Below are 23928 nucleotides of genomic sequence, written 5' to 3'. Positions count from 1 at the left end.
AAAGAAACCTCTGATAAGTCAGATATTTTTCTGCTTTTTGGTAGAAGTTGCGGTCGACGCAAACATGTTATTTCAATTATTATGATGAAAATTTGATGAGGTTTTGTGGTTTACACCGTATGTTTGCTGATACACGTCAGCATTAATAACGGGTTGGTCATCGATGAAAATTTTATAACCTCCGCTTTTCTCAAGCCTATCTGACCTCGTATTCAGGGTAAGTTCAACACAAATCAATATAATAGTGGGTTTTCCTCAATTTTCCAGTTACTTCATTGTTAATTTGAAAAAGTCAAGTATTCTTCTATCAATATTTCGATATTAGTCATTTTCGGTCATTCGCATCAGAGTGACAACCTCTAAATTTTTACAGTTTTCAAAATTTCCTTCAAAATTCGCCGTGCACTTACATCAATTTTTAGTAAGTAAAAAAGTCAAAACCCTACAAAATAAATTTTCTTATATATACATTTACATTTACATGGGATTCTTTTTGAAATGCTTCATTCTTTATTGCTTTATTTGTGGAGTATTTTCGTATTTCATTAGAAAATATTCAAATCCAGTCGGTTATTTCCCAGAAGGTTATTGCGTTCACGGATATCAATACCAGCCCTACAAAGCACTCAAGATGTCTGCAGACAAAGCCAAAGCTGTGAAAGACATCATCGACAGCGACAAGGTCGTAATTTTCTCCAAAAGCTACTGCCCATACTGCAAAATGGCTAAGGAGGTAAATTAGTCCCCAATAACACAAACTCCCTCTCAACGATGTATATTTCAGGTGTTCGATGGCCTTCAGAAAACTTATACTGCTGTTGAATTGGACAACCGTGATGATGGAGATGAAATCCAAACTATTTTGGGTCAGATAACTGGCGCAAGGACTGTGAGTGCTCTCAAGTTCAGACAATATTCTCCAATTACTATGAAATTGAATTTTCTAGGTCCCCCGAGTTTTTGTCAACGGAGAATGTCTTGGTGGAGGATCTGATGTTAAAGCTCTTTATGAAAAAGGAGAACTGCAGAAATACTTTTGAATAAGTGTAAAATGCCTTGAACTACTGAGATACTACGATTCAATATTGTGTTTTTGATTGCAATTAAGTTTATTAATAGGAGGTAAATTATAGATGAATATCAATAGAACATTTAAGTAATGATATTGTCATAATTTTTTTTTCCCTTACATTTCTCTAATCATCACAAATTCAGTAGAGAAAAAATGAAATCTCATTCATTCAGTTTTACATAATATTAGAAAAATCTTGCAAGATTGAATACCTCACTTATAAATTTATACTCTATGGACCATTAATTTCAATGATTACAGACGTGTTCAAATGTTGGAACCCCACATCAGTTGAGGTTTTAAATAGAATTTACTTACGGAAATGACTTAATACATCCATTAAAAAAAACTAGGATATGTCTAGGAGTTATTAATTACAGAGATAATTCTTATCAGAAAGTAATACCGGAAAGGTAAGAATGAAGCCTAACCTCAATTTATTTTAAATAATTTTAGAGAATATGGAAATTCCGTTTGGAAAAATTGCAATTTACGTTTTAACCTTCATTGGATACATTTACTCTGGATATGGATCAAGTATTTTGGGAAATTTGCGAGATGCCGTTATTTCGGCTGAATATACTTTCAACAGCGTCTTTTCAAATGTTGCAAATATTGCCAAGAAATTCCAAACTTTCACTGATATGTTCGATTCAGCTGTAGAAGAAGAATGCATTTTCAAGTGTCCTAATGGTAAAAACGGCCTTATTTATGCAAGTCATTCTTGTAAAGAATTTTTATCTTCAGATGCTTCTCCTAGACCTGATCGAAATCATGTACCTCAAGCTAACGGATGTGGATCTTTGGGATTGTCCATCCCTGCAGAGTATCTTCCTGTTAGTGAAATGACAAAATGCTGTAATAGTCATGATATTTGCTACGATACTTGCAATAAACAAAAGGAATTATGTGATTTAGAATTTAAGAGATGTCTGTACAAATATTGTGAAAGTTATACACACACTATTGGTGGAATTTCAACAGTGAAAGGTAAGACTTATGGTTAAGACTTATTTATTTTCTATTAAGTTAATGGAAGTTTATGCTATGCAATGAAAAATTAAAGAAAATTTTTTGGAAAATATTATCGATCAAAAGCATTGTTAAATTCACATTGATGTTCTTTTATATACATCAGCTTGTAGCATTCTAAGATGCTTTTCGACTCCTAACCGCCATTCTTCTCTATTCTCGATCTTCCATCTCTTTTTTAATCCCTGCTCTTCAACTTTTCCTTGATTGTCCTATCTTCCTTCAGCCTGTGGTGTCCATGTTAAAATCTGTTTAGTTAATCTTTCATCATTGACGGTCTCGAGTTAAAAACAATTTATTGTTTCAAGCATGCAAAGGGGCAGCTAAAATGTTGTACACAGGAACTCTAACATTCGGATGTAAGTCTTATTTAGATGCTCAAAAAAAGGCTTGCTTTTGTCCTGCACCTTATGGTTGGAAAGAAGGAAAAAAACGTAAATATCAAACAGGAGAAGAATTGTAATATAAATAAATACTTAATTTTTTTGGTGAAATATATTTTTTGGATTTTTTTTTTATTAAGAAGTCTGATTTATTTTATCCATCTTCCTATATACTAGTTATATGAGGACTAAAAAGTCTGTATACAATGATATCTAGTTTTACCCTTGACAAAAATAAGATTCGGTTATCCATATCGTCAAGATTGCTAACACTAACTAAAATAAGCTGTGGCTACTGAAGTAAGGATCCATATAGGAATCCGTTAAAGACGTAATGGAATAAAACAAGCTCATAAAAATCATAATTATATTGATCTATCATTCAGTCCATATTTTATAAAAAATTACATGAAATATTTGGGTTTTTCTTCAAAATCACCTTCAGTCTCAAAAATGCCTCTTCTGAGAACCTGGTGGTACACCTTCACGTCGATCATTTTAGCGTTTGGCACAAAATAGGTCTGTTGAAATTCGGCAGGACGGTCGAAGGGATATCCCAGAGGATAGCTATCGATCCTGACCATCTTGTATTGCTCCATCTTATCATAGGCATCCTCATTGTCAACCTGTTTGGCAGTGAAGACAGTCTCTTGGTTGTATCTGGTTTGGTAGTACTTTTGGGTTTGTTCGCTTTGTTGTGGCTTGTAAGGGGATACGATTACGTAAATTTGGTATGTGGTACCTTCTGCTGAACCTCTAGGCAACATGTATCTGGAAGAAATATAGAAGATAGAATGTTTTAAGGGTATGCTGCAGTTCTTAAATCGTCGAAAACCCTTATTGTGGCAAAAAAACACCTACAATACTAGTTAAGAAGTTAAAGTTATTCACCTTCTAGGGAAACCATTCATGAAGTCATCCACCTTATAGACTTTCTGGAAGTCTCCAGTCATAGCTTGTTTGTACAAGTCCAAGTAGCTAGTCTTATCACCTCCAAACCACAAGAAGTCCCTAGAGTTCCTTACAATAACATTCTCTCCTGACTTTAGGTTGTAAACGAACTGATCAAGCTCCACAAAGTTGTTGCGGTTCTCCAAGAAGTCGATGGTACGTCCATGCTCATCAAATTTAGGTCCGATGAACACCCTCACATTAGCTTTGGCCTCTAACTCAGAGTCGACATAAACCTTGTAGTTGAAGTTCTTGTGGTTCAAACGGTACTGCTCAACTTGCACTCTGAAGGTGGAATCAGACTCGTATTCATCAGGTGTTACAGTAAGACCATTAGTGATATCTGTGTGGAACTGCTCGTAGAAGGTGACCAAAGGTTCTACTTCCAACCTATCAACTTTTACTCCAGGGTAGTACAAGTCTTTCTCGGTGTATTCAGGGAGGTTGACCTTGTACTTCTGGAATAGGAGCAACATCTTCTTGGCGAGCTTGTAGAACGCTGGGTCCCTCATAGAGGTCTCGAAGTGTTCCAGGACTGATGGAGCCAAGGAGAAGTTGTCCAAGGGTTGTTTGGAGTAACCAAGGAGGTGTCGTGCAAAGTTGACGTAGCTACCGTAGTATCTGTAGTTAGGGGAGTCTGCATTGCCTTCGATTATGTTTGCTAAGATGTTCAACCCTTTGGGATTGTAGAGATCTACTCTTTGACCATCTTGCTGCAGAATAACGGTCATAGTTAATGAGGAATGGTCAATGATATGGTCATGAAGTACTCACAGAGTAAGCGTAGCCAAGATCAATAGCTTCTCTAATCCTTTGTTCGTAGGTGTTGACATAAGTGTATCCATATCCGTATTTACCAACAAAGCACCATCGGTGTCCATAGTTATGGAAGTACTCTTGGAGGTTCGCAAAGTTAGGCCTCTCGTTGAAAGCCAAACCGTTGGGGTAGGTCAGCGATGGGTAGTACCCAGTCTCAAAAGGAACATCCCAGTTGAAGAAGTCGAAACCTCCAATACCATGTGAGAGGCGCTCCAAGTAGTACCTGGCCAAAAGCTGTTGGTGCACGTAGTAGAAGAGCTCTCCACGGTTCTCGTCCAGTTGGTACTTGTCAGAGTCCATCCAGTAGGGGAAATACAGGTTGTAGTAGTAGTAGAAAGCATTGATGCCAACATCTTCAGTAAAATAAGAAAGGCTCTGCTCAGGGTTGAGGTTCAGGTAGTTACCGGAGTAGTCAGTTCGGATGGTGTAGATTCCTGATTTGCCAGTGTTGAGACCGCCAAAGTGGCTCATCTTGTGCTTGTAAGCCTTCTGTATGACCTCAGAGTTGAAGAAATACTGAGGGTTGAGTTCGTAGATGGCTGGAAGGGCCAGTCCTTGAGTGTCTGTCCTGTGTACGAGGGCCACAGAGTAGGTATACAAGAACATTCCTTCGTTGACGTGTTGGCGAGCCCATACAGCTGTCTTGTAGAAGGTTTCGTAGTCTTTAGCGGTGTAGAAGAGGTCGAACAGTGCTTGGACTTGCTTAACGTGTTCGTCGTTCATCACTGAAAAGATTGAACCTTTGGGAAGGTAGGCTTGGTTCCTCCAAAGATGGATGAATCTTTCGTAAGCTTCAGTCTGAAGAAAGGAGACATTGGAGTTAGTTTTCGTGAGAAATCTTAATTCAATAAAAATATTTTATACATTACTCTACCGAGTCCAGTTTGTGATATTCATTCCTTGTGTTTTTTTGTAATCTTATTTTATTTTTGAGGAAGTTAGTTGCATTATGAAGTGTGTTTTTTTTAGAGCTATAGAACTTTAAATTGCAATAAAACAACGATGGATTATTCGATTGACATGAATTTTATTTATCCGCAAGATAATCTTGTGGCATTACATTTTAAATATGATTTCTGGCATATGAACGCCACGGCTGGCTCCGATGTAGTCCAATCTGGACGTCCAATTATCGATGACTTTTTCCAACATTTGTGGCCGTATATCGGCGAATGTTGTCTTCCAAATGGGTTTGTGGCTTATCCGCATAGACCAATGATTTTACATAGCCCCACAGAATGTAGTCTAGCGGTGTTAAATCACAAGATCTTGGAGGCTAATTCACAGGTCCAAAACGTGAAATTAGGCGGTCACCAAACGTGTCTTTCAATAAATCGATTGTGGCACGAGCTGTGTGACATGTTGCGCCGTCTTGTTGGAACCACAGCTCCTGGACATCATGGTTGTTCAATTCAGGAATGAAAAAGTTAGTAATCATGGCTCTATACCGATCACCATTGACTGTAACTTTCTGGCCATCATCGTTTTTGAAGAAGTACAGACCAATGATTCCATCATCATTGGTCCAATGATTCCACCAGCCCATAAAACGCACCAAACAGTCAGTTTTTCTGGATGTAACGGGATTTCGACATACACTTGAGGATAAGCTTCACTCCAAATGCGGCAGTTTTGTTTGTTGACGTAGCCATTCAACCAGAAGTGCGCTTCATCGCTAAACAAAATAAAATGGACGTAGTGCGCGATACTTATTCCGCACAGAACCATTATTTTCGAAATGAAATTGCACTATTTGCAAGCGTTGTTCAGGCGTGAGTCTATTCATAATGAATTGCCAAAACAAACTGAGAATAAATCACTTGACAGCTGTTGAATCGGTCGCCATCTTGAACAGTAATGCCAACTTAAAGTTATATACCTCGAAAAAAAAAACACCCGTTACTAGGCTTTCACGAAAAAATAAGTTAGTTGCCTGTGAGACAATATGAAAGTCTAAGTGATCATATTTTACAAATAATCACACTATGTTTCAGAAGAGATAAAGTTCGTGCTTTACCTTGTAATTGTCTGCATATTTCTCCAAGCTGAACGTGCTGTACACCTTCAGAAATTCTTTGTCGTATACAGGGTTGTTGATAAATCTAACCAGTTGGTAGACGTGTTGTTGTTTTTTCGTTAGCTCACTGTTAACTGTAGAAGTATGAAATGGGGTTAATTTTGATTCTTTTTCAAACATTTCTAATAGTTAAGGGATCATATATTCTAGCTTCAATAAGTGTATACTCCAGATAACTATTTTGTAGTGATTACTTTTCCTCTTGTATTTTTATATTTTATGAAATGATGGGCGATGATTATGAATTATATGAATAATTAATCTTATCGAAACTGGATTGATTAATGAAAAAAAACTTAATCAGCGTTTCTCAAAACTTGCTGATTCTGTAAGACACAACATACTCAATAGTCTTAGGAAGTACGGATATCTCACTTAGGAACAGTTCAAAAATGAAACTCCTCAAAATAAGTTTCAGTACTTACCATTTTTGACTGGTTCTTGTTCATCTTCTTCAACACCAGTGTTGTACTGCTCTTGCCGTTTATTCAGGTAGTTGTAGAACTTGTTCAGGTACTTGTTGTAGATACTGCTGGAATACTTATCGTATAGACCTTTGTTCGCTCCGTAAAGCCTCTGGTTTTGGTTCTGATCATCGTTTGGGTTGCTGATTGGTCTGTATTCCTCCGAGTCCGCCAATTGATCATAGATGCTGGCCTTCTGGTAGTCCTGACCTGAGTACCCTTGACCAAACCTCTTCTGGTAGAACTGGGTACTGTAGGGCCCGTGCAAACGGTTGTATATGCCTCCTAAGAGGTCGTCATCGTAGCCAAGACCTTGACGTCCGTAATTCAAGCTCTGGGGGTACTGTAAGGCTGCAGCACAGGCCACAAGGCCCAAAACGAGCGTTGCACCTCTCATACTTGCCTCTAGAAACGAACGGCTAGAATGCAACGATAGTGTTAGGAAGAAGTTCAATTTATACTCTATATTTCTTGTTGTCGGGAGACCCTGGAAGATTTGCGTAACCAGAGATAAGGACTGGTTGTTTATGCTAGCAACGCTGACCCTTCGCCCCCTGGTTATAGTTCCTTTCGCTAATAGTAATTAGGAGAGTTTTCGAGAATAACAATGATAAAAAATCTGTCTAATTCTGCATAAAGCGTAGATAAGGAAGGTGTTTGTATATTTGTATTGCTTGCTAATGGTGTAAGCAGATTGGTTGGGTCGAGAATTGGCAAGGATTTTTGGAGTTCATCAACCTCAAGATGACATATTAGGGGATTATTTGCAAATGATACAGATACATCCCTGAAATTTGAGTTTGAGTTAAAGGTTAATAATTAAATAATTAATTTTATTTTAATGAAATTTTAGTTTAAGTTGAGGCAAAGCCTATAAACTCACGAAAAAAATACAAAATTTGAGCGAGAAAAAAAAGAAAATTAATTTTTCGTTTTTTTTAAGGGTTAGGTATTGAAAATTTTCGTGAAATTTTTCGAACAAAAATTTTCGGCTGAGTATGGAATTCGGCTCATTGGGAATGGTGCAGGGGCGGATACAGGAGGGGGGCCATGGCCCCCCCTTCGCAGACCTCGCGAACCATTTGCAGCAGTCCCAATGCTGAAAATATTATACAAAGATACGCTAGTCAAAAAAATAGGAGACTGAAATTTGTTATTAAATTTTTAATATTTGATCATATGTTTTTATTTAATAGGTGTAGTAAAAAGGAATTCATTATTTTACAAAAGTTGGCTTTAGTTATATGTATCTCGCGTTGTACAAGTCCGATCAGGTTTCACTATATGGCGTTAAAAGGTGAGATTTCGCTATACGAAAATATTTTGACAGTTTTGTGATCGGTAGACTCAGTTAAGTTTGAGTGCGCCACAAAGATGGACACTAGCAAAAAGGAAATACGCTATATTTTGAAGTTTTTCTTAGATAAAGACAAAAATACCTGATACTGTAATAGCTAATCAAGTGCAATTTTGGTTTCGTCGATTTCGTTCCGGTAATTTCGATATCAAAGATGCACCACGTACTGGAAGGCCAATCAGGGCCGCCGCCAGGAGCGGCACACCGGACATTTTGCCGGGGCGCCAAATCGCAGGGGCGCAAAGTCAGTCAATAAAACAAGACTTTTTGCACCTTTAAGAACTACGACGTTTTTTTGCTATAGATTTATACGAGAGCGTCATGCTTTTTTTAGTTGAAAAATACGATTTCATATAAAATTGAAAAGATGCCCAGAAGGAATAACAGAGGCTCCTTCAAAGAAAATTCAGATAAATTAGCCAAAACAGGGAGGTGAAATTTAATTTCGCCGGGGCACTAAAAAGTCTAGCGGCGCCCTTAGGGGCAATTGTTGAAAATATCGATAAAAGCATGGACATATCGAGTCCTATTTCGATTGCTCAAGAGCTTAAGAGTGCACAATAAACTATTTGGAACACTATTTGCATAAGGCTGATCTCAAGAAGATGCTAGATGTATGGAAACCACACGAGCTAACGCAAAAAAACAGCATGGACTGAATTTCCACTGCGAATCACTGCAGAATCTTGAAAAGTGGATCATTCTTGACAACGTCAAGCAAAAACGGTCGTGGTCGAAACGCGGTGAGCCTTCGGAAACGGCCAGGAAGGTTTTGCTGTGTGTTTAGTGGGATTGGCAGGGAATTACCTACGAAGAGCTGTTCCCCTAAGGCACAACTGCTAACTTGGAAATATAGTTATCGAACGACATAGCACATATTTGACCGAAATTGGATCATTCTAACTATGGTAATTGAAGACTTGTTCTTCATGCAAAAATAATGGTCATCTTTTTAATACGCCTTATACTTTCTTGCGCCTGAGTTTTCTTATGAAATGGGTTTACATATATTTATGAAATATGTGAAAATTTTTTTTTAACTTGTTTTTGCCTACAAAAATTTTGGAAACTGAATGTGATATGATTTACTAAAATCCATCTTTCTATGAAAAAACACTTGATCCAGTAGGTACCAACAAAAATTTCCGCTATTTTGCTAACCTATATGAGCCGTGACTTTCTATGCCCCCCCCTTAAACATCGTCTGGATCCGCCCCTGGGATGGTGTATTTTCACATCGCTCACCGATTTTTAGTAGAGCTCACAGTTTATGAGAATTTTGAACTCGAAATTTGGAAAAAAACCGTAAAAATTGAATTTCTACACAAAAACCATAATATCTCCTAAAATATTGGTCATAGCCCCCTCAAATAAACGTTTTTATACATCGGGATGTGAGCTAGAACATATTGAGGTTTCAAGTCCGTATCTTGCCTCAAGGAAAATTGACAGCCTCTAGAATATTTTCAGAATTTTCTTTGAAAATTTCTGTTTACAGCCCATAAAGGTTAGGTATTGAAAATTTTCGTGAAATTTGGGATGGTTTATTCTAACATCGCTTACCGATTGTTTGGGGTTCAAGACTGGGTTTGGAATATTCGGAAAAAAACAATAAAATATGCAAAAATCTCATTTAATTAATTTTTTCATAGTATAAAAACAATGAAATATCTGGTGCACGCTCAAGTTATCAATAATGATGGTATAAAGGGTCATGATGCTCTTCGCTGCTGGTCTGGTAGTCATCACCGTAACCATATTTCACTTGGTATTCATTTTGGTAAGGGATGACCTTGGTACCATATACATTGCCATAGCTGTATTTGCCGCCATATACACCAGATTTTCCATATTTGCTGAAACCTTGATCGGCAACATAAAATCCATGATTTTGGTATTTTCCACTGTATAAGTTGTCATCAACACCATAGTGGTTTTGGTACTTGCCGTCTACTTGGTCATTCAAACCTTGCTTGTGGTATTTGTCGTTAACTTGGTCTTCATAGTAGACATTCTGCTTCTTGTATTGGATTTGGTTGTCAACATTACCGTGGAGTTGATCAACTTCGTACTTACCAGTTTTGACTTGTTGGTAATTCTTGTATTGGGGAGCATAAACTTGTGGCCAAGAATATTTCGTGGTCAGAACTGGGAACATACTTTTAACCGATGTAGGCCTAGCGTACATCTTGTTGTGCAACTCATCTTCGTGAAGTATCTTTTCAAGTAATTTGTCGGTGTGTTGGTCATCGTTATTTTCTACTTGGTAGTGTAACTTCTTGTAGTTGTTGTGATCGCCAAATTGGTATACATGGACATCGTCGTCGTCGTCATGCTCCAAAGAACTATCGTGGGAGATTCCGTGCAAAATGTCTTGGTTTACTTGATGGTAGATCTTGACATGTTTAACATAAGCGTTTGGTACATGGTAAACGTCTTCATACTCAGTTGGACGGTCGAAAGGATAGCCAAGTGCGAAACTATCATCTGGTACGAAGTTTTTGAGGTGAAGACCATCTGCTTCTTGGTGAGGATCGTTCTTGTTGGCAAGGTGTGGGTAAACTATCACGTAAACTTGGAAAGAGGTGCCTTCTTCGCTTCCCCTAGGTAGCTTGAACCTAAAAAGAATTATTGCTGAAGCACTGCCCACATTATGAAACACTGAAACTTACCTCAAAGGTAATCCATGCTGAATTTCAGATACATCAGAGTGTTTGCCATCGAAGAAGCTAGGTAAGTCTTTGATGAACCAGTTAAAATCAGCTGAGTTTCTGGTGATCATATTGTCCCCAACTTTAAGATCTTGAGTGAAGTAGTCGATTTGGAAAACCTTGTCGTGGATCTGACTCAACTTCAATGGACGTCCATGCTCGTCGAATTTGGGACCAATGAATACCCTGACAGCAGCCTTGAGGGCCTTGTCAGACTTCACATGTACCTTATAGTTGAAGTTCTTGTGGTTCAGACGATACTGATGTACCTTAACTCTGAAGGAATCTTCTTCGAATTCCTCAGGAGTAACAAACAAACCATTGGTGATATCGGACCAGAAGTGATCGTAGTAAGTGACCAATTTATCAAACTCTACGTCTTCAATTTTGAGTCCACTTTGGTACAAGTGCTTCTGGTGGTAATGGGGAAGGTTCTGTTTGTATTGGTCGATGAGCAGGAACACTTTCTTATAGATGTGGTAGAATGCAGGGTCTCTAAGAGAGGTGGAGTAGTGTTCCAAGACTGAGGGAGCCAATTTGTGATGGTTCAAAGGATGTTTCGAGTAACCTAGCAGGTGGCGAGCTGTGTTAACGAAGCTACCGTAGTAGTGATAATTTGGAGAGTCTGCATTGCCTTCGATTATGTTTCCTAGGATGTTGATGCCTTCTGCGGTGTAGAGCTGGTGTTTGTTTCCTTCGTGCTGGAAAATTTTTATATAAGAAGATGTAATCTAAACATATTTTGGTTGATATAGTTCTAATCAAAAAGATCAAAGATTTATACTCACGTCGTGAACAAAACCACTGTCGATGGCCTCCCTAATCCTCTGTTCATAAGTTTGAACGTTGGTATAGTCGAAAGTCTGTTCGTTTCTATCACAGAGTCTCTGACCGTAGTAGTGAAGATACTCCCTAAGGTTGGCAAAGTGTGGCCTTTCAGGGAAAGGTAATCCATTAGCGTAGGTCAAAGAAGGGTAGTAACCAGTCTTGAAAGGAAGATCCCAGTTGAAGTACTCAATATCTCCAAGTCCATGTGATAGACGTTCCAAGTGGTATCTGGCATAAAGTTGCTTGTGAACGTGATAGAAGAGCTCACCGCGGTTGTAGCTCAAATGGAATTCGTCAGAATTCATCCAGTAGGGGAAGTAGATGTGGTAGTAGAAGTAGAAAGCGTTGAGACCTACGTCTTCCAAATAGTAGGACAGAGATTGTTCTGGGTCCAGGTTTAAGTAGGAGCCTGAGTAGTTAGCGTGGATGGTGTAGTGTTCCTGCTGTTTACCATGATCTTGGTGGGCCATCTTCAGCCTGTAGGCCTTGTGGATGACCTCGGAGTTGAAGAAGTGGTGTGGGAATAATTCATAGACGGGGGGTAGTACCAAACCTTGAGTGTCAGGCCTGTGGACTATTGCCACACTGTAGGAGTAGAGGAACAGACCTTCGTTGAGATGGTGACGGGCCCAAACAGCGGTGTGGTGGAAGACCTCGTAACTGTCAGCGTAGAAGAACAGTTTGAACAAAGCCTTAGCCTGCTGCATGTGGTCTTCGTTGAGAATCGAGAAAATTTCTCCTTTCTTCAAGAGAACATCGTGATTGTGTAATTCTAGGAAGTGCTCGAAGACTTCTTGCTACAAAAAGATTTATTAACGTCGTGCTTTTAAAATGACCTTACGATCTTACCTTGTAGTGGTGAGCGTTAGATTCCAAATTGAAGTTTTGAGCAATCTGCAAGAACTCCTTGTGGTACATAGGGTTGTTGATGTATTTGAGAATATCGAAGACGTGTTGTTGTTTGACATCATCGTGGTGCACTTGGGGTCCTGGATAAAACGGTTGTTTTGAAAGTATTTAGTAGAGTTTGGATTTATTTCGACTTACCTTGGTACTTGGGAAGTGCTAGGCCACATGCCAGAACAGCTAGGAGTACTATAGCCACCTTCATCTTGGAAGGTCTGAAGAGCTGACTGATCTGGCTTCTTCGAACGTGCATCGTGTTTTTATAATCGACACTTTGGCTGGAAACTCCCGGAGAGTTTTGCTTTTATCTTTGACCTTTTGCCGATAATGAGATATTTGTTATTGGAAATGATTCCTTTAATTGTTTTTTTTAGGTGTTGTTTGTTTAGTCATTACGCGAATTATATTCAAAATTGGGTTGGGATCTATTGATTTGGTTAATTTAAAATTTTTTGGACTAGTAATTTCTGATTATTTCCAATGACTATTTGGTGAAATATTGAACATACCAATATTGACAAATGATACAGGGTGTTTCATTGGGAAACGGAAATACTTCACAGGTGCAAGGAGGTTCTGGAGATACCCCATTTATTGGGTGTTACTGTCTTCGTAGCCGAGATACAGGGTGTTTCATGAATTTTGCCCGTTTCTTTCTGAGGCCATATCAAACGAACCACCCGGCATATTTTCTTCATATTTGGCAAATATGTTCCTAATTGAGAGCCCAAACATATCATGCAATAACCGCCTTGAAAATCCAGGTCCGGGTTAACAAAAAATTATGAATCGTTTGAATCCTCGAAACAATCGGAAGTTTGAAAATCTGTTTTAATATTCTAAAAACTAAACTGAGACGTGTACTTAAAATTTTCGCGCAGACAGTTTTACTGCACAAATTTCCAACGTAAAAGTGAAGTTTTTGAGAACTTGGATATCTGAAAGTGGTTTGAGGTGACTTTTAACAATGAATTATCAAAAATATTGAATCCATATTACTTTGTAATTCATTATCACATTGGTTTTCCTTTTTATAGCTGTATACTATTTCAGTTTCTATTTATTGAGAATTGAGAGTAACTCAGAAATAAAAACTGAAATGAAAGTGCCATCCAATTGACATCATAACTATATCCCCCAAATGAGGCATTAAAATTGTATTTTAAATAGTATGGGAAAGTTTATAGTTTTCAGGGATGTTTTAATTTTCAACCTTTAAAAATGACGAAACTTAGAGGTAGAGGAATTAGAATTTGTGCTTAAGAACTGGCAAGACGTTATTTACGAATTTTTGCCTATATATTTCAAAAAATTATGAACTATATTATCCTGGGTTGACTTCAGGTTAACATCAGATAATTGAACCAATTCAATCTTAATTAGGCTTTATCTGAATTTTATAATAAACAAAACGTCCTCAAAAAAAAATTTATTATTTTTGGAGTTATTCCAGTCCACTTATCTGCAAGTATGAATTTTCAATATTCATGCATTGACAACTGTTTAAAAATGGAATTTTGCAAGTTACCGATAAAACGTTTTAATCATTTATTAACTCATTAAAATTACAGACGCGTTATCCTTTTATGCATAAATAACAATACCAACCTTCAGGTCACGTAGCTCCAATAATAGAATGCAAAAATTTCATAATTTGAATAACACTTTGTAGCGCACATATGCATGGAAATATTGATCACTAGAATCGACTTTTTAGTAGTTAGAAAACGTCTTTGGGTCCGCACATTATCTACTGGTAGTTCTTTGGGATGATGCTTCATCTGAAGCTCTGGATGATGCAAGATCATCCTAGATTCAACTCAAATTATTATGATTAAATTGAGATTATACTTGCGTCATATTTTCTTTTTCAGGCTGAGTTTGTTGCAGCTGAAATGCTTTTCGCTCAAATATCTCTAATTTGATATTTCTTAGACGTTTGAAAAACACTTTTTTAGTCAACCTAGTCGGTTTGAAATATTTTTAATTTAATTGAATTGAAACGAATATTTGTGTGAAATTCACAGTGAGTGCTCAATTTTATTCGAATCATTGTTACAGTTATTTGAATAATATAAGTTCATTTGACATGAAAAACAATAATGTTTGATTTCGGTGAAAATGAAACATCAGGTTTTTCAATGTTAGACATACATTTATAATTTGCACAAACATAAATGAAGAAGTGTACAATTCATTCACATAATAAAATACTAAAACGTGAAACATCTTCTCTATTATATAAAAAAAATACACATATTTACTTCCTTCTTTTGAGTCCCAGTTTAAAACCACCTACAGGATACAAACTCAGTGCAGATTTATCCATCTCCAGTTTCCTTTTGGTATTCTCCACTGGCACGATCTCAAAGGACAGCATCAACTTATAGAAGATCTGCTTCATCAAAATTGTGCTGAATTTAGTTCCAAAGCAATGCCTACAACAAAAAACCCCTTGAAGAATTTAGGCTTCAAAGCTAACATTCGTTTATACCATACAGTAATAAACATAGATAGAGGGAGTATACGCAATTTTTACATGTCCCCCAACATGGTTAGAATACGTTGTCGGATTATGATATAAAGGATGTTTTTTTAGAGTTATAGAACTTTAAATTGCAATAAAACAACGATAGATTATTCGATTGATATGAATTTTATTTATCCGCAAGATAATCTTGTGGCATTACATTTTAAATATGATTTCTAGCATATGACCGCCACGGCTGGCTCGGATGTAGTCCAATCTGGACGTCCAATTTTCGATTACTTTTTCCAACATTTGTGGCCGTATATCGGCAATAACACGGCGAATGTTGTATTCCAAATGGTCAAGGGTTTGTGGCTCATCCGCATAGACCAATGACTTTACATAGCCCCACAGAAAGTAGTCTAGCGGTGGTAAATCACAAGATCTTGGAGGCCAATTCACAGGTCCAAAACGTGAAATTAGGTGGTCACCAAACGAGCCTTTCAATAAATCGATTGTGGCACAAGCTGTGTGACATGTTGCGCCGTCTTGTTGGAACCTCAGCTCCTAGACATCATGGTTGTTCAATTCAGGAATGAAAAAGTTAGTAATCATGGCTCTATACCGATTATCATTGACTGTAACGTTCTGGCCATCATCGTTTTTGAAGAAGTACGGACCAATGATTCCACCAGCCCATAAAGCGCACCAAACAGTCAGTTTTTCTGGATGTAACGGTGTTTCGACATACACTTGAGGATTAGCTTCACTCCAAATGCGGCAGTTTTGTTTGTTGACGTAGCCATTCAACCAGAAGTGCGCTACATCGCTAAACAAAATAAAATGAACGTAGTGCGCGATACGTATTCCGCACAGAACCATTATTTTCGAAATAAAATTGCACTATTTGCAAGCGTTGTTCAGGCGTGAGTCTATTTATGATAAATTGCCAAACCAAACTGAGAATAAGTCACTCGACAGCTGTTACATCGGTCGTCATCTTGAACAGTAATGCCAACTTAAAGTTATACACCTCGAAAAAAAACACCCGTTATTCAGGAATTTATTGCAATATATTTTGAGTTAATATGACATAAGAAGTGCGTTCTTTGTGGAGAAACTCGCAATTGAGTGGAATATCGCATCACTGATATGTTTTCATTTCCGCGCGCTTCATGTCAAATTTGATAGTTCATGTTGGGGACAAAATTTTCTTACTGAAAATGACATAGGCTCCCTTTGTCTCTGTTTATTACTTTGAGGTTAACACTCAAATTCTCTGCAAGTCAAATAGAAGGCTCTGCCTCTAGAATTATCTTTTTGTCAAAATTTGGGATTCTATGCAGTAGAAAAACCCCAGTTGTAGTCAGAGGCCTAGAGGAGTCAAGATATACAAAAAATAAACGAACAAACATTACCTGGGGCCTATTCCAAAAGGAATATAGGCATTGGAGTTCATCTCGTGCTTCCTTTGGGGTGAAAACCTTTCCGGGTCGAATTTTTCTGGTTCTGGAAAGTATTTTGCGTCCCTGTGGAGGGCGTAGATTGGTATCATGATGTTATCCCCCTCCTTCAGATGTACAGGTTTTTCGTGAGGCAATTCAGGCTCTATGGTATAGGATTTGGTGACTAATCTGTCTGTGGCAATGGCGCCTGGCCATTTCCTGAGCACCTCTAAAGAAGAAGTATTCAAATATTCAGTGTCTCAAGTCTTCCTCTCAACTTACCACTCAGGACCATATCCAGATACTTCAAGCCTTGGATATCTTGATGAGTCGCCTCGTTGGTGCTAGATGCCAAGCTGTCGCACTCCCTCCTCAGCCTCTCCTGGATTTCAGGAGCCATAGCCAACTCCCAGGCCAAGAAGGCCAGCACTGTGGTCACAGAATCTATAACGCCAAAATACATGACGAAAATATAGGAAGCCATCTCTTGGACTGTCATCACTTTTTGTGGCTTAGCCTTCGGTCCAGCCTCTTCACTTGCCTTGAGCTGTGCATTCCTGAGTTCGATAAGAAGTCCTATCATATCGTCTCTCTTGAGGTGTTCCTCCTTGCGCTTTTTCATGGTGTCTTTAACTATGTTCAAGAAGAATTCTCGTGCCCTTGGAGGGAATAAAGATAGGCCTAAGGTCTGTGGAAAAGATCAGATTAGTCCACAGGCAACATGTTCTAACTACACTGCGCAAAAAAATTAACGCACATTATGGAAATCTCAAATTTAGGTAGGAATGTCCGAAGACCAGAACAGGGTAGACCACGGGTAACAACTGCCATTCAAGAACGTTACTTGAGAGTTTCTTCGTTGAGACAACGGTTTGCAACCGATCGCCTCCTTCAAAATCATCTTGAGCAAACTCATGGGGTGCAAATTAGCACTCAGACAATAAGAAATCGCCTCAGAGAATATGATTTAAGGCCTCGTGACGCACCAAGAGGCCCAGCTCTTACCCCGATGGGCTGGGGTAACATTCTGGACACACTTGTATGGGAAACTCCAAACCTTTCTGCAATTCTTGTGTATGTCCACCCTTTTTCTCGCAAAACTACCGCTTGGGCACATTCCTCTTGGGTCAAATTGCGTGTTTCGCGTTGCATAACGATCGAGTGTAGAAAATCAAACGAAAGAAAAACTATTGATCACTAGAATTTATCGAGAACAACTGATTTCAGAATGGAGCCAATACATTCAAAATCTGATAATCTCATCTTTTTTTATTCCTGCTGGGAAAAAACATATGTATTGAAGAAAAACGTTGAAAGTGGATAACATATGCATGTATAATTCTGATAAAAATAATTATAATTGAGAACACCTTCAGTTGTAGAATAAATTTTAGATTTCCATAATGTGCGTTAATTTTTTTGCGCAGTGTAGGTACGATATGATCTAGCACCATAGCGTGTCAAAACCTTATGTTGGCTTACAAAGTACAGAGAGATGCAGCTCACCTTAGGTATGAATTGACACAAGGTATACAGCAGCAATATCACTTTCTTCCACGGCTCACATAGGTTGCAAGCCGATACCCCAGTTTTGTAAACAATGTTGTCCCTATCTCTGAAAGAGTCAACTTCTATTCCCAAAGCTACGTCTGAAGTAATATCGTTGAGTACCCTGAGCATACAATCCTTGAAGTCCACCTCCACTATGTCCTCTTCCTGTTCTTTGAAGAACCCTAGGAAGTTCTCAATTTGATGGTTTATCAGTGGATACATCAGTTTCACCTTGTTGCCAGTTAGGATGGGGGAGAGCATCGAGCGTACATCTTTCCATTCTTGACCTTGAATCAGACAGATTTCAGATTATGAGGCAATACCGAATATTAAAACATATTCGAATAGAACAGGACTGTTTGGTGGGTATGGAAAATTTTACGAAAATTTTTTGATATAAAACTTTTTAGGATTTCTCGTAGACCTCATAGTTCAAGAAAATTTGAACTCGAAATTTGGGTAAAATTGAATTTCCATGCAAGAATCGTGATATCTCCTGAAATATTCGTCACAGACCTCTCACGTTTTTTGAAGATCGAGCTGTGATCTAAAAAACTATGAGGCTTGGAGTCCATATCTTGTGTTCTAGAGAAATGACAGCCTCGAGAAAATTTTTGTATTTTATTTGAAAATTTCAGTTTATATTCACCTTTTTGTGTAGTTCATATTCGTGATGATCTTTTTAACCTTCGAATAGGTCTCACAGAGGTCTATGAGATTCAGGATAATAAAAAACATTGAAACTTATTAAACTGACAGCTAACCTCAAAAAAAATTGACATTTCAAGAAACTAATTTAACCTAACCTCATAAAACCATTCAACAAGAAACGAATCAACATTTACCTTTGAGAGGAAAAACAGCCTTTTGCCACAAGTCATCTGCACTGTTGATGATGATGTTTCCATGATCTGCAAAATGATCACTATCCCTTACACAAATCTGCTTGATAAGATCTGGCGTCCTCGGCATCAAAACTGGGACGTGGAAGAAAAAGAGGCCCACATATCTGCAATTTGAACCTTGGAGTAATAAACATAGATAGAGGGAGCAAATGTCATTTTCAGTAAGCAAATTTTGTCCCCTACATGAACTGTCAAATTTGACATGAAGGGCGCAGAAATGAAAACATATCAGTGATACGATATTCCACTCAATTCGCGAGCACTTCTTATGTCCCATAGTGAATCAACGTTTCATATTAACTCAAAATATATTTAAATAAATAACCTTTATATATCATAAATTCAGAAAACAAACTTCAAGCGCGTCAAACGACGTGAAACAACCGATGACACTAGGAGAGCAAAAGTTGCCAAACCTTGGATGTCAGCAGGTAGATACAGAAAATAATAAATATTCTGCTCATTATAAATTCGACAATTTGAAAAAGTATCGGATTCCAAATATTCAACTTTGCATATTTAATCGGGAATCACTCAAATAAATATATTTAAAGTAAAATTGTGGATTTGAAAATATATCACAATCCGACAACATAATCTAACCATGTTCAGGACATGTAAAAATTGCGTATACTCCCTCTGTCTATGTTTATTACTCTATGGAAAAATCAAACTTTAACACCCTGTATCTCGAAAACAAATCGTTTGCGGCCCATGTTTATAAGACTTTTTTTCTGAAAATGGTTCGAGAAATCCGTCATTTTCGTTTGTACCCCCAATTTAGGAATATTCTGTATACTCTCTATTAGTGTGACGTCACACACCGCCATTTTTGGTTCTCCTGCCAGTGTTCGGAATCCAAACAAATAAATTGTCATTCAAATTAGTACGGTGTCGTTGAAGAAATTGGCTTAATTTCATAAATAGGAGTATTTGAGGAACGATTTCAGTATTAATTGATAGACGGAAGGAACGATGTTAATACCAGTAAGTTTGAATCCTGTATCATTCCCCAGATTTTGTAAAAAGCCGTGTTTATTAGTTGAACTTCAAGTTCGAACTTACTGGCATTAATCTCGTGCCTTCTGTCTATCAATTAATAGTAAAATCGTTCCTTAAATAATCTTATTTATCAAAATAAGCCAATTTCTTCAACGACAACGTACCTACTAATTTGAATGACAATTTGTTTGATTGGATTCCGAACACTGACAGGAGAACTAAAATGGCGGTGATTGACGTCATCACTAATAAAGCGTATTGTTTAATATCTGGTTTGAAATTCACCTGTGGTCTGATGGCACCTTGTTGTACATGTACTCGAACAGCTCAGCGGGGGAAACAATATTGTGAACGAGGCCGTAAAAATCACCAAAAAATGGCATCAAGTCTCCTGTAGGTACATTTCTCCTTTCCCAATATTTATACCTTTTGATCACTAGGTACACTAGGATAGTGATCACGCCCATTAGAATGGCAAAAAGTATCAACCCTGGATTCTGAAAAAGGCATTTCATTTATTTGTAGAAAGAGTAGCATGAATTCAAACGTCATAGATAGGTACTCATCGAACTGAGAAATCTTTTTAGGGTATTTCTAAATTTAGTGAATCATCACGCCCATAATTTTGTAATTTTTCGGTCATCTCTCTTTAATTATTATAATTCGCTCACACTGTAGATTTACTCACATTAAAAACTCAACAACTATAAAGACAACTATAGGCGGGATGGCCTATTAAACATTTATGAAAAATTAATTATAATTTTGAGCTGAAAATTTGCATATTGAGGTTTAAGGCAATGATCTTTCACCCTAAAATATTTTTAGATCTCTACAACTTTCGGTTATACCGGAAACAGACTACTACTTCCTTATTTCAAATGGCACACCCAGTATATTATTGCATCATTAGATAACTTTTTTGATGACAATTTCGGCAATATGCCATACTTTGGTTAAAGAATCAACGGTTCATGAGTTAATGGGATTCTTATTAAAAAATGGTGGCGATGAGAACTCCCATTTTTCGGCAGAAAAAGCTTTTTCGAAAAAATCTTTTTGTTGTTTTCGATTCTGCAATTACGTACTTAGAAGATTGTTTGCGGTTTGGACCAAAAGAGTAGAGGGTGTTTATAAGAAGAACATGATCAAGATCATTGGACAACTCAAATTCATCAAAACTCAAGATTTTCAAATCTTAAAATCTCTTTAAGTATCCCTCACTATTTTTGTACGTGCAATCGACTGAAATAATAAAAAATACAGGTTCTAATTTGAAAATCTTGAGTTTTGATGAATTTGAGTTGTCCAAGTTCAGGATCTTCTTATAAACACCCTGTACATTTTTGGTCCAAACCGCAAACAGTCTTATAATACTACGTATTTGAAGAATCGAAAAAAGAAAAAATTTTCGAAAAAAGCTTTTTCTGCCGAAATATTCGAAAAAATGTGAGTCCTCATCGCCACCATTTTTTTTATAAGAATCGCATTAACTCATGAACTGTTGAGTTCTCACCCAAGGTATGGCATACTGCCGAAAATGTCATCAAAAAAGCTATCTAATGATGCAATAATATACTGGGTGTGCCATTTGAAATAAGGAAGTAGTAGTATGTTTCCTGTAGAACCGGAAGTTGTAGGTATCTGAAAATATTTTAGGGAGAAAGATCATTGCCTCAAACCCCAATATGCAAATTTTCAGCTCAAAATTATGATTAGTTTTCCATGAACGTCTAATAGACCATCCCGGTGAATCACTCTGTATAGCAATTTTATTATCAAGGCCAAATTGTATTACGAAATAAAATAATAAAAATATAACCGAATTTATGATAACATCGGAATAACCATTTGGACGCTTCATCGTTGAACTAAGTATTTAAAACGATATACAAAGTACCTAGATAACTTATACAGGTTCCACAATAAAATTGTATGAACTTCTGACCGCAATCAGTGAAAATTTTCATCTACAATCAATTCAAAATATGCTAAGAGAGTTTGAAACTTCTTTGAACATTTCTTAAAGCAATTGAATTTTGATAATTCAAAGCACTAAAAACATAAATTATGAAAATTTTGTGGTTTAGTTTATAAACACGATAAATGTTTTCAACCAACTCACCATTTTTACTTGCTAAAATCACACTGCAACTGGTCCAAACTATCCAAAATGCTGTAAAAAGATTGAGTTTACAAATTGTAGTTCCAAAAAGGCAAAAATGAAGTCAGAAGACAAATTTTAACTATGTAGTTGAGATCCATGTTTTGAATTTCGATTTTGAAAATTAATCTTAGTTATGTTTAGTCTGGTAGTTGAAATTATTTACAGTAAAAACTCAGAATGCAAAGACTGGCTTTTGAAATTTAGCAGTTTTTTTCTATAATCACTAATATACTATCAATATTTGTGTACAGTTCCAATTTTTTTTTACGCGTCTTAATTATAACAAATTTTAAGAAAGCATACCTCAAAAATTCATTGAGCCGGTTCAAAACAACTACAGCTACCTCACGATAAATAAAACAAAATAGAATGTTATATCTTCGAGAATAATGTAAAAGTAAGAAGCATTGTGTCGTACATAGAAATTAACTTACTCACTGTCTAATATAGATACTTCCAGACTTAGAGCACTTCAACAACTTCCAAACAAATATGCATCAATCTGTATTCCTGCCGAATTCAAGGCTGTTATTTGCAAATGCAAATAAGTTTATTCCAACACGTTTTTCAACTTCCGATAGACAAACAAGCTAAAAATTTTTTCAACAGATGAATATTTCGTCTTCCACCAGTTTTCCAGATCTAAGTACTGTTTGATTATCTACATATGGTAAAGCTCATCGGGACACTTTACCTTCCTATTTCGAATTATAATTGCCTGATACTTATAAATGGATAACTAAGTATTTCTAGAGGCATTTAGTATGCCATTAAGGTTTATTATTTTGTCGTTACAATCATTCGAAGCTAGAACAGGTGTGTGCACTCAAAAAAAACACATGCAGCATCTTGTGATTCGGATAATGTTCTTTTTTCGTTTATGAAACTAAATAATTCTTGTTTACATTGCTCCAATATTTGAATTATTAATTTTCTTGCGATTCCAAAATTAGTTATTGCTTATTGGTGTACGCTTATTCGAGAAAATTAGATACTTATTTTTTTCCACAAATATTCAATTTAAAATTTTGAATAGAAAACATCTTTGCCTTCAGGAATCTAAACAGTGTTGAGCGGGATCCATATCTGGATGGGTGGCCGCTCTACTATTCATCAGAAATATTTCAGTGTCATATAAGTAGAAATTTACCTTTAGATTCTGAAAACGATAACATTGTCATGGGAACGTCGTTGAATATAAATAAAATACTCTATCAACGGGTGTAACACCATGCTTCCATGTGCTCAACGTATGTATTAAAAAGAGCTGGAATTCCTAAGAACCATTTATGTTCCAACCCGAATACTCATACAAAATTCTCATCAGAACCGACCTAAACACTATATAAAGGGTGTTTTTTTTAGAGCTATAGAACTTTAAATTGCCATAAAACAACGATGGATTATTCGATTGACATGAATTTTATTTATCCGCAAGATAATCTTGTGGCATTACATTTTAAATATGATTTCTGGCATATGACCGCCACGGCTGGCTCGGATGTAGTCCAATCTGGACGTCCAATTTTCGATGACTTTTTCCAACATTTGTGGCCGTATATCGGCAATAACACGGCGAATGTTGTCTTCCAAATGGTCAAGGGTTTGTGGCTTATCCGCATAGACCAATGACTTTACATTGCCCCACAGAAAGTAGTCTAGCGGTGTTAAATCACAAGATCTTGGAGGTCAATTCACAGGTCCAAAATTAGGCGGTCACCAAACGTGTCTTTCAATAAATCGATAGTGGCACGAGCTGTGCGTCTTATTGGAACCACAGCTCCTGGA

At 37.1% G+C, this 23928-nt stretch overlaps 5 protein-coding genes across 12 annotated transcripts; 2 read left to right on the top strand and 3 right to left on the bottom strand.

Annotated features, from left to right (window-relative positions):
• Nucleotides 1-47: 47 nt before the first annotated feature.
• Nucleotides 48-1163, top strand: LOC123681889 (glutaredoxin-C4-like). 4 transcript variants are annotated; one of them, XM_045620236.1, is made up of 4 exons: nt 48-217; nt 582-733; nt 785-889; nt 948-1163. In XM_045620236.1, the coding sequence occupies exons 2-4, from the start codon at nt 632-634 to the stop codon at nt 1038-1040; spliced, it is 300 nt and encodes a 99-aa protein (XP_045476192.1). In that variant the 5' UTR covers nt 48-217; nt 582-631; the 3' UTR covers nt 1041-1163. The 4 variants fall into 4 exon arrangements, with proteins under 4 accessions (XP_045476192.1, XP_045476194.1, XP_045476195.1 ...); XM_045620238.1 differs by having other exon boundaries at nt 52-217; nt 585-733; XM_045620239.1 differs by having other exon boundaries at nt 52-217; nt 567-733.
• A 146-nt stretch (nt 1164-1309) lies between these two features.
• On the top strand, nt 1310-2622 carry LOC123681888 (group XIIA secretory phospholipase A2). Of its 2 annotated transcripts, XM_045620235.1 has the most exons (4): nt 1315-1471; nt 1529-1765; nt 1820-2062; nt 2413-2622. In XM_045620235.1, exons 2-4 carry the CDS (start codon nt 1534-1536, stop codon nt 2565-2567), a joined length of 630 nt encoding a protein of 209 aa, XP_045476191.1. In that variant the 5' UTR covers nt 1315-1471; nt 1529-1533; the 3' UTR covers nt 2568-2622. The 2 variants fall into 2 exon arrangements, with proteins under 2 accessions (XP_045476190.1, XP_045476191.1); XM_045620234.1 differs by having other exon boundaries at nt 1310-1471; nt 1529-2062.
• A 218-nt stretch (nt 2623-2840) lies between these two features.
• Nucleotides 2841-7249, bottom strand: LOC123681886 (arylphorin subunit alpha-like). The gene is made up of 5 exons (XM_045620232.1): nt 6760-7249; nt 6275-6408; nt 4213-5055; nt 3379-4151; nt 2841-3258 (listed from the first exon to the last, which is right to left on the bottom strand). The coding sequence occupies exons 1-5, from the start codon at nt 7193-7195 to the stop codon at nt 2892-2894; spliced, it is 2553 nt and encodes an 850-aa protein (XP_045476188.1). The 5' UTR covers nt 7196-7249; the 3' UTR covers nt 2841-2891.
• A 2523-nt stretch (nt 7250-9772) lies between these two features.
• LOC123681878 (arylphorin subunit alpha-like) lies at nt 9773-14349 on the bottom strand. The gene is made up of 6 exons (XM_045620216.1): nt 14209-14349; nt 12742-12915; nt 12544-12683; nt 11655-12491; nt 10828-11567; nt 9773-10773 (listed from the first exon to the last, which is right to left on the bottom strand). Exons 2-6 carry the CDS (start codon nt 12851-12853, stop codon nt 9846-9848), a joined length of 2757 nt encoding a protein of 918 aa, XP_045476172.1. The 5' UTR covers nt 12854-12915; nt 14209-14349; the 3' UTR covers nt 9773-9845.
• Nucleotides 14350-14609: 260 nt separating this feature from the next.
• On the bottom strand, nt 14610-22961 carry LOC123681879 (cytochrome P450 9e2-like). 4 transcript variants are annotated; one of them, XM_045620219.1, is made up of 9 exons: nt 22835-22961; nt 22579-22730; nt 22099-22149; nt 20259-20470; nt 18912-19075; nt 18022-18353; nt 16798-17203; nt 16489-16744; nt 14610-15038 (listed from the first exon to the last, which is right to left on the bottom strand). In XM_045620219.1, exons 3-9 carry the CDS (start codon nt 22099-22101, stop codon nt 14861-14863), a joined length of 1551 nt encoding a protein of 516 aa, XP_045476175.1. In that variant the 5' UTR covers nt 22102-22149; nt 22579-22730; nt 22835-22961; the 3' UTR covers nt 14610-14860. The 4 variants fall into 4 exon arrangements, with proteins under 4 accessions (XP_045476175.1, XP_045476173.1, XP_045476174.1 ...); XM_045620217.1 differs by having other exon boundaries at nt 22575-22957; XM_045620218.1 differs by having other exon boundaries at nt 22579-22943.
• Between the last annotated feature and the right edge of the window lie 967 nt (nt 22962-23928).

The sequence above is a fragment of the Harmonia axyridis genome, chromosome 6 (assembly GCF_914767665.1).
Source record: "Harmonia axyridis chromosome 6, icHarAxyr1.1, whole genome shotgun sequence".
In the NCBI taxonomy this organism is placed as follows: Eukaryota; Metazoa; Arthropoda; class Insecta; order Coleoptera; family Coccinellidae; genus Harmonia; species Harmonia axyridis.
Note: the sequence above shows the minus strand (reverse complement) of the source record. Positions and strands in the feature narration are given on the sequence as shown.

Bases quoted from the DNA above. Each gene is read 5' to 3' on its own strand.
- LOC123681889 (XM_045620236.1), top strand. From the start codon at position 632: ATGTCTGCAGACAAAGCCAAAGCTGTGAAAGACATCATCGACAGCGAC. The intron at 734-784 runs GTAAATTAGTCC...TGTATATTTCAG, and splicing joins ACTGCAAAATGGCTAAGGAG to GTGTTCGATGGCCTTCAGAA. The intron at 890-947 runs GTGAGTGCTCTC...TGAATTTTCTAG, and splicing joins AGATAACTGGCGCAAGGACT to GTCCCCCGAGTTTTTGTCAA.
- LOC123681888 (XM_045620234.1), top strand. From the start codon at position 1,534: ATGGAAATTCCGTTTGGAAAAATTGCAATTTACGTTTTAACCTTCATT. The intron at 2,063-2,412 runs GTAAGACTTATG...TATTGTTTCAAG, and splicing joins TGGAATTTCAACAGTGAAAG to CATGCAAAGGGGCAGCTAAA.
- LOC123681886 (XM_045620232.1), bottom strand. From the start codon at position 7,195: ATGAGAGGTGCAACGCTCGTTTTGGGCCTTGTGGCCTGTGCTGCAGCC. The intron at 6,409-6,759 runs GTAAGTACTGAA...ATACTTCTACAG, and splicing joins ACAAGAACCAGTCAAAAATG to TTAACAGTGAGCTAACGAAA. The intron at 4,152-4,212 runs GTGAGTACTTCA...GTTATTCTGCAG, and splicing joins ATCTTGGCTACGCTTACTCT to CAAGATGGTCAAAGAGTAGA.
- LOC123681878 (XM_045620216.1), bottom strand. From the start codon at position 12,853: ATGCACGTTCGAAGAAGCCAGATCAGTCAGCTCTTCAGACCTTCCAAG. The intron at 11,568-11,654 runs GTGAGTATAAAT...AAAATTTTCCAG, and splicing joins ACAGTGGTTTTGTTCACGAC to CACGAAGGAAACAAACACCA. The intron at 10,774-10,827 runs GTAAGTTTCAGT...AATTCTTTTTAG, and splicing joins CAGCATGGATTACCTTTGAG to GTTCAAGCTACCTAGGGGAA.
- LOC123681879 (XM_045620219.1), bottom strand. The intron at 18,354-18,911 runs GTAAATGTTGAT...GTCTGATTCAAG, and splicing joins GGCTGTTTTTCCTCTCAAAG to GTCAAGAATGGAAAGATGTA. The intron at 15,039-16,488 runs GTAATGTTTGTT...TTTTTGTTGTAG, and splicing joins CCTTTTGGAATAGGCCCCAG to GCATTGCTTTGGAACTAAAT.